At 53.4% G+C, this 8430-nt stretch overlaps 1 protein-coding gene across 1 annotated transcript; it reads left to right on the forward strand.

Moving 5' to 3' along the window:
* On the forward strand, nucleotides 1-8010 carry LOC118023395 (cadherin-1-like). Its single transcript, XM_035024497.1, is given in 9 exon segments — nucleotides 1-97; nucleotides 2053-2228; nucleotides 3112-3240; nucleotides 4593-4661; nucleotides 4664-4780; nucleotides 6222-6463; nucleotides 6646-6782; nucleotides 7623-7687; nucleotides 7954-8010. Coding segments are annotated over 9 exon segments (1089 nt in total).
* The last annotated feature ends 420 nt before the right edge of the window (nucleotides 8011-8430 follow it).

Consider the following 8430-nt stretch of genomic DNA (forward strand, 5'->3'; position numbering starts at 1 on the left):
ATGGAGACAGTGATCACAGTGACAGACAAGAATGACAACAGGCCCGAATTCACCCAGGCGGTCTTTGAGGGGTCTGTGATGGAAAGAGCCCAGCCAGGTTAATTAGAACAATGGAGGATTTTAGTGACACATGACAGTAACATCAGGGAAAATATAAAGACTCTGGGAAACTGAAGTATAAACAGCAGAGATCTTATTATGAATCCACACCCTGGGTTCCAGTGCACAGAAGCCTTCCACTTCGAGATTAGAAGGGACAGATCAAGGACTGCAAAGATTTTGGGGGGGGGGGTTCAAGCAACAGAGACTCTCTCAGGCTTGCTCAAGAGAGTTGGGACTGGGGAGGGCTACACATGGAGAGGATCCTACAAAGAGGGGCCAAGAAGGGCCATAAAGCAAGGAGGTCCTTTGGGCCCAAGCAAGTGCAGGGGTCACCGGGTCTCCACTGTCCAGGTGACGCCCGCTGGCTGCCTCACTTCTGTCTCTAGGTCCTGTCTGCATTTGCTGGTGTCTGCTTCCCTCTAACTGATGCCTGGACAGATCCTTCTCCACCATGTGGCCATTCTCATTTCATAGCTTCCTCTACACCCCTTTTCTGTGTCAGCTTGCGTTTCTCCCCGATGAATGCCCTACATATTTCCCAATTCGTGGTCCGGCAAACGAGAACCAGACTGATTATTCTTGATCCAAGGGACACTCTGGTTTCAACTGGCTCTTACTTACTGATTGAGGAGTTATCAGACCTCCGGACATGACTGTACAATGATCGTAGGCAGCACCAACAGGCCCAGGTGCCCACGGCTTCCAACCCGACATTTTGGGAATGGATGTTGAGGTCCTCATTCTCTGGGACTGAAGATAAATGAAACCAAAAGTCACAGAGTATTTCATGTGAAAGGACCTTGTGATGGATGCTTTCTTCTCCCTCCTGGCCCACCACTAGCAGCCACTAATGCTTTCTTCCTCTTTTTCTCTTTCTTTTCTATCTTCGTGCTGCCTTTGGCCCTACGACAAACCACGCTCACCAACCAGCACCAGCTGTCCCCTGATCACCCACGTGAGCTACACATGTGTTTCAGGTTATCTCAGTAGACCAAATTCCAGAAGCTTGGTTCAAGCAACCAGGGAGCACGGCCCCCACCCACCTCTGCCCACCACCTCACACGTCTCTCCATCTGGCTTGTGGGCTTGGCTCCAGCTCCGGATGTGAGGCCAGTGTCCAGACAGGAAGTACTCCCCTGACAAAGGCAGGGGAGGAAGAAGGACAAAGAGGCCTGAGAACAGGAGAACACCTGGAAAGATGAGATATGAAACAGGCACCTCACCCTCCCCTTGAGCACCTGATAGAATCTCAGCACCCTGAAGCCCCATGTTAATGAGGGACAAGGATCCCACAGTGACAGTCATGTCAGAAGATGCCCGAAAGAGAAAGAAAGGGAGAGAGAGAGGCAAACCAAGAAACAGATTCTTCACTCTAGAGAACACCCTGATGGTCACCAGAGGGGAGGGGGGGAAACAGGTGAGCGGGATGAAGCAGAGCACCTGTCCTGATGAGCACCAGCTGAGGTATGGAAGTGACGAATCACTATACTGTACACCTGAAATTAGTACTACACTGTATGTTAACCAACTGAAATTTAAATAAAGACTTAAAAAATGAAATAAAAAATGTTCAAAAGATGCCCTGGGGTACCTGGCTGGCTCAGTTGGTGGAGAAAAGCGACTCTCAACCTCGGGGTCGTGAGGCTGAGCCCCACATTGGGTGTAGAGATTACTTAAATAAATAAATCATTAAAAACAAAAATAAATGCAAAAAATTTTGATGATTAAAGAGTTAAAGAAAAAGTAAACAAATCACCTGGAATTTATTATAATAATTTGGTGAATTATTTGAACTAGAACTTATATCCCTTGATAAGAAGTTTTATTACCTGTATAGTGAAGAAACTCAAAAAGGACCACATTTAGTTTTGGATTTCTATCTTAATTTGTATTGCCCTGCCGGTTGTTGGCTGCTGAGATTATCAACTCTTCTCCCCTGTATCCTTGCAGGAACATCCGTGATGCAAATCACAGCAACGGACACGGATGACCATGAGAACACCTACAATGCAGACATTGCTTACACCATCCTCAGCCAGGACCCCTCAGTACCTCACTCCAACATGTTCACCATCAACTGGAACACGGGAGTCATCTCTGCGCTCGCTTCTGGGCTGGACCCACAGGTCAGGGAGCAGCAGGGGCCTCCCGGTGGTGCAGTTAAATGGACATTCGTCCCAGCTGGTAGGGCATGGGCAGCAGGTAGTCGGAACAAACACCAGCCCATCAATCAGAACAGGTTCCCAACCAGTCAGAACCGAGTCCTGACCAATTAGAACATGAACCAAGCAATCAGAAGAGGCATTTATCAGGGACACCTGGGTGGCTGAGTCAGTTGAGCGTCTGCCTTCAGCTCAGATCGTGATCTCAGGGTCCTGGGATGGAGTCCCACATCGGACTCCTTGCTCAGCGGGGAGCCTGCTTCTCCCTCTCCCCCTGCTCATGCTCTCCCTCTCTCTGTATCTCTCTGTCTTAAATGAATAAATAAAATCTTTGGGGGGAAAAAGGAAAAGAAAAGGCATTTACCCGCTGGTGCAGGCTGGCTGACTTTGAGCCCTGGGCATAGTAAGCCCTAAGGTATCACTGGGGTAAATTACAAATGTGGCCCGCAAGACTCCTCCCATAACTAGCAAAATGAAATGACTCTGTTTCCCACAAATTAGACCACATTCTCTGGTGAAAATAGAAAATACTAGCTTCACACCCCCCATAAGCATTGTACCCATAAATGAAGGGGTCCCCCCAGTCCAGGAAACTTTCCCCCTCAGTCAGCTTTGGGAGGGGATGGTCTAATTTATGCATAGTTTGCCTCTTTGAGTGGTGAGCCAAGGTGAAAGCGGAGGTATCAGTCTCTCCTTGAGTGCTCCTGGAAGCTGGTCCTTTCCTGGAGGGGAGGGCCCTCCGGGTCTGCTGCCCCTGGCATCCCATATTTACTCTCTGGGTGCCATTGGGTGGACCCAACCCTGCGTCTCACATCCCCAGGGCTGACTGCCACATGCCTGTCTGCAGAGCGCTCCTGCCTACACCCTGACAGTCCAGGCCGCCGACCTCCAAGGTGAAGGCTTATGGTCCACAGCAACAGCCGTGATCACAGTCGCCCAGAGCAACCCCAACCCTCCCGTCTTCAGCCCCGCTGGGGTGAGTCCTGGCAAAGCCAGCGGATGTCTCGTGACCCATGTGAGCAGCAGTGTCATGATTCAGACCGCAGCCTGGTGGCGATTTAGAACCCTCTGGACATCTTTGGGTCACACCGTCCCCAGGGCAGGGGCAGCCCTCTCGGCCGGCGGTGACTTGGATGGGCAGATGAGCGTGGAAAGCAGAGCCCATGATACGGGCAAGATGTGGTTGTCCTGAGGCCAGGAAAAGGGCTCCCTCTCTGGCCGGGAGCCCTCTGGATCCCACTGGGTGGGAATGAAGAGCCCCTGGGCCCAGATGGCAGAAACCAACTCAAGGATTCTTCAGGAACATGGGGTACAGCACACTTGGATGAGTAAAGGATAGAGGGAATTTATCGTAAAGAAACAGAGTAGGGGTTTGGGGTGCAGCTGAGCCTTACGAGGGCTAGGAAGCAGGATCTGGAAACCCCTAGGAACCGAGGCCACCTTGTCTGTCTGTCCCTCTCCCTCACTCTCTCTGCCCCACCTTTCTGCCTCTGCTCAGTTCTCCCTCTGCAGCCGGACTCCGTCTCCCCCTGCATATTTGCATACTCCGTACATCCCTTCCTCCACGGGACATTTACTTAGCACCACCTTGTGGCCAAGCCCTGTTCCAGGCAGGGAACTGCAGAGGGTCACAAGGCCGTATCCCCTACGACTGAAACGGAGAGGCGGTTATGGACATTCCCCCACCATCCAAACAGTTCTGAGCAGTAAAGCCAGCATCGTTCCTGTGGCCACAGGGGCTGGAGTCAGGGTGTCCCCTGAGCCCAGCAGGTGCTTCAGCAGGAGCTCCCCTAACAGTCACACAGGCCAGGCTTTCGACAGAGACACTTGCTCCCTGTGGAGACTGAGTGGGAAGGGACCTGACAGGGAGGGGCAGGGGACAGGCTGGAGAAGCCACTCCAGGCCCGACTTCTTGCTCGGCTCCTGGGCCTGCAGGGCTGACGGCCACAGACCCTGGCTGCAACCCAGGAACAGAGCCCCGGGGCGGCTACACTGGGCCCCAGGGACACACCCTCCCCAGCTGGTACCCACCTGGGACCCGAGCTGCTGGACCTGGGCGACGTGGTGTCAACTTTCCAGCCCCTTTGCTACAGGGTGAAAACAGACACCGAGCTGTTGGAGTCTACATCGCCTACACGCACGTCCAGAGCACTGAGCAGGGCCTTTGCAGGTGCCCGGCTCGGCCAACAGACACTGCCTTAAGAGGAGACCCTCCACTGTGGCCCCTCTTGCTTAAGAACAGTGGGTTTTGAGGCTGGCCCAGACTGTGTGTTTCCTGAGTCCCCACAGAGGATACCAGGAACGAGGGCCTCTGTCTTTCTCTTGCAGTATGTGGGCCAGGCGTTTGAGAACAAGGTGAATGCCGGGATAGTGAGGCTGAAGGTGCAGGATGCAGAACCCGCCCCCCCGGCTCCCCCGCATGGAAGGCAGTGTTCTCCATCCTAAATGACAGAGCAGGCCTCTTTACTGTCACCACAGACCCTGAGACCAATGACGGCCTTTTGAAAACAGCCAAGGTGGGTGTGAGCTCTGAGGAGACGGCAGCCGTGACCCGCTGGTTCTGGGGCCGGGCGGGAGCAGACACCACACTCTTCACCAGGAGCACAGCTGCCCAGTGATGGCTGCCGGCTGGATGGTGGTCCTCTCTGGTGCTCGTGTCACAATGGCCACATCATCACCCTGGATCTCAGAAGTGCTGCCTCATTAGCTGTTTTCTCCCAGAAAAAGACGAACCTGGGAGGTTTCCATAGAGCTAAACTGGGACCTGTGTCTTCATTTGGGTTCCCCCCAAAGTGGGAGGGACGCTGGGGGTGCTGAGGAGGGATGGGTGGGACAGGAAGCGGGGAGAGAAAAGGGGTCCCAAGAAGAGAGGGGCTCGGGCCCCCGGGTCCATCAGAGCAATGCCTTGGCATCGTCTTGTCTGAGCCACGCGTCTGCCTTCACTTGTGCCTGAAGCTGCCGCTTTACAACCCTGGAGGCAGGAAGCCCGGTCCCCAGAGCCACAGCGGTCTCAGGGTGGGCCGAGGGGCCTGGAGACATCTGCTCCCCCTTTCCCCGGACAAACCGAAGATGAACTATCAGAGAGAGAGGAACGAGAACACAGGGAGGAAAGGAGCCGTGGGGGAAGAGGAACCCTAGGGACCTTAGGGACCTCTGCTGGGCTGAGGATTTTTTCTCAGGAGGCTGGGGAGGGCGTAGGCACTTCCTGCTGTTTGTTCCGAAAGTGGTCTTTTGGCCCCAGAATACTGGGACACTTAGAATAAACATGGAGAAGGCCAAAGGCAGCATCTAGACAAGCCTGGGGGACAGAAGGGCTAAAATTCAAGAATTCCGCCAAGGGCATGTCCCAGGACGTTTACCTGCCAACCTGCATCTAACCTGGAAGGTGCCAGGGAGCGAGTTGACCCCTGCGAGTAACCACATGCCTTGCTGGGGCCGAGGCCTACATCAGAGGGGTCCAGTTCCAGCTGACCCCTGGCCCAGCCATCTGGGGACACTTTCAGATAATTCTGCTCAGGGCCCACCACTGCCTCACAAGCCTGAGGATAATAAAACAGCGAACACACCATCTCAGTAAATGCCACAGGCGGTTTATGTCCCAACACTCAGTTTTCACACCAACTCCAGCAGGGAAGTGCTGCAATTATGGACATTCGATGGTGGGTAAACTGAGGCACAGAGAGGCGAGGTCACCTGCTTGGGCTGCACTGCAAATGGCAGAGCCAGGATCTTAACCAGAGTCCACCTCCTCACTGCTAGGCTCAGTGTGAGGTATCTGAGAGCTAGCGCAGCGTGGAGCACTCTCAATCACAGCCACTCCTGCCCTGCCGTTCAAGCCGTGACCTTCCCTTGGGACAGGCAGACGGCCACAGGCGAGGGCCTGCACCCTCTTGCAGGCCAGCCAAAACGGGGCCTACTGCGCCAAGTCTCCTGACCACCTTCTCCTGTGTTCCTCAGGGTTTGGATTTTGAGACCACGCAGCGATACACCCTCTACATGACAGTGGTGAACGCGGTGCCCTTGGCGTCTCTCCCCACATCCACGGCCACCATCACCGTGGATGTGCTGGACGTGAATGAGGCCCCTGTCTTTGTACCCCCGATGAAGATGGTGGAAGTGCCCAAGGATGTTGGTGTGGGCCAGGAAATCACATCATACAGGGCCCAGGACCCAGACAGCCTCCAGTGTCAGAAAATCAGGTGGGACTGGAGGCGTGCCTTGGTCTCAAGGCACCCAGGGCTGAAATTCAGCCACATATCTGGAGAACAAGCCGGAGGAGAGACTTAAATTTGTCAGCACCTGGTTGCTCACTACGCCCTAGGAGGGCGGTTGGGGGACACATAGTCCCAGCTGTCTAAGAATGAGGGTTTATCCCTTTCAGGTACCAGATATGGCATGATCCAAGCCATCAGCTGGACATCAACTCAGAAACAGGAGTCATTTCCACTCGAGCCAGTCTGCACGGGGACGACATGAAGGACCACACATTTTCAGCTGTTGTCATAGCTACGGACGATGGTAAGGGTTTGAAAGTTTCATCACTGGGCCACGTCCCTCCACTGATGCAAAGCTCTGAAACATGTTATGCTCCATGTTGTGGCTAAGCTGCGTGTACGTGATCTCAATGTATCTTCACCAGAAACTGATGAGGAGGAACTGTATTATCTTACCCATTTTATCCATGAAAACGCAGGCTTGCAGAGACGAGACGATCTAAGCTGCATCCTGGGGGCGAGTAAAGGCTTGAGTGAGGCTGTCCAGGCTTCCAAGCAGAACCTCTCAGGGAGTCCAGCAAGGCGACCGGGGCCACACACCATCAGCACTGGGAGGAGAGTAGCGGGACTGCCCCCAGACACCCTAAGGGACAAAGTACACACATACAGTGCCATGCCACATGCCCACACCTTGTACAAATACCCACGTGCATGCCCTGCAGGTGATGCTCACATTCACACAGAGCACACAAGCTGACATATGCACACACACTCGGTCATACACATTCACGTGCACTGTCACACTCACACATATACTCTCAGAACACCCTGCTCAGGTGACTTTACCCGGGACCACCAGCACCTGGCAGACCGTACCCATAAATCATGATGCTGGACCCAGGCCTGAGGACCCAGTGAGTACTCAGGGCTCTGTGGAGAAGATGTGTTTGGAGTTAGATTGGAGATAAACGGTAAGATGAAGCAGACTCTTTTCAGGCTGGCTCAGTGAGCCAGTGAGAGATAGGACCGTGGGGAGGGGTGCCGGAGGGACAGCCGACCACAGGAGACGGCATTCAAGTTGGAGGAAATGTGGCAGCTCACCAGCTTGTAGGGTCTTAGCTCTTCCGTCTCATTCTGTCCTTAGGGCAACCTCCTGCCACGGGCAACGGGACCCTTCTCCTCACTTTCTCTGAACCAGACTGCCCAGCAGTAGGCTCACAGTGCCTTTCCACCTGCCAGAGGGGACCAGAGCCCCCAGCTGTAAGTATGGGTCACCGGGATCTTTCACCAAAAGATTGTGCACGGACTGGATATGTTACAGCTCACACTGTTAATGTTTTTATCATTTTTAAGTGTTTTCGTATTTTATTATAACTTTGACTCCAAAGATGGGCCATTTAAATATTTATTGTGATAGCATTCTGGTAGATATAAGGGTCTTGAAGAAGAAGCACCTTATTCTAATTTGCCTATAGGTGCCAAAAGAAACCTTCGCATTAGAGAAGTTTCCAGAGTATGCAATGTCCCAGTGATAATCCTGGCTTCCAGAGTGGGCTGAGTGCCCGGAGACCAGGCATGGGCTGAGGGTCTCAAGCCTCCTGGGAAAGGGGCAGGGACCCTAAGCACAGCAGTTCTGTCTGGGTGGATGCAGGATGGGGAAGTAGGCCCCAGAGAGGCCCTGGAAGGAACTGTGACAACTCCCTGTTCTCCCACCCTCTCTCCCGGCCACTAAGTTCTGTCCTGGGCTGAAGAGTGTCCGGTCTCTAGAAAAGGACTTACAGGGCAAGAGCTAACCCCATCCACAAGTGCTCATCCCAGAGATGGTCACTGGTGTAAGTTTTCTGTGTCTCATACTAGAAAATATCCTAATACAGAGCCTCTCTGTGCCTCCTCTGTAAAATGGGGCTAATACCACTGACATCATGAAGCTGTCATGAGGATTAAATGAACGA

The sequence above is a fragment of the Mirounga leonina genome, unplaced genomic scaffold (assembly GCF_011800145.1).
Source record: "Mirounga leonina isolate KUSES-001 unplaced genomic scaffold, KU_Mleo_1.0 Mir_180, whole genome shotgun sequence".
NCBI classification, from domain to species: Eukaryota; Metazoa; Chordata; class Mammalia; order Carnivora; family Phocidae; genus Mirounga; species Mirounga leonina.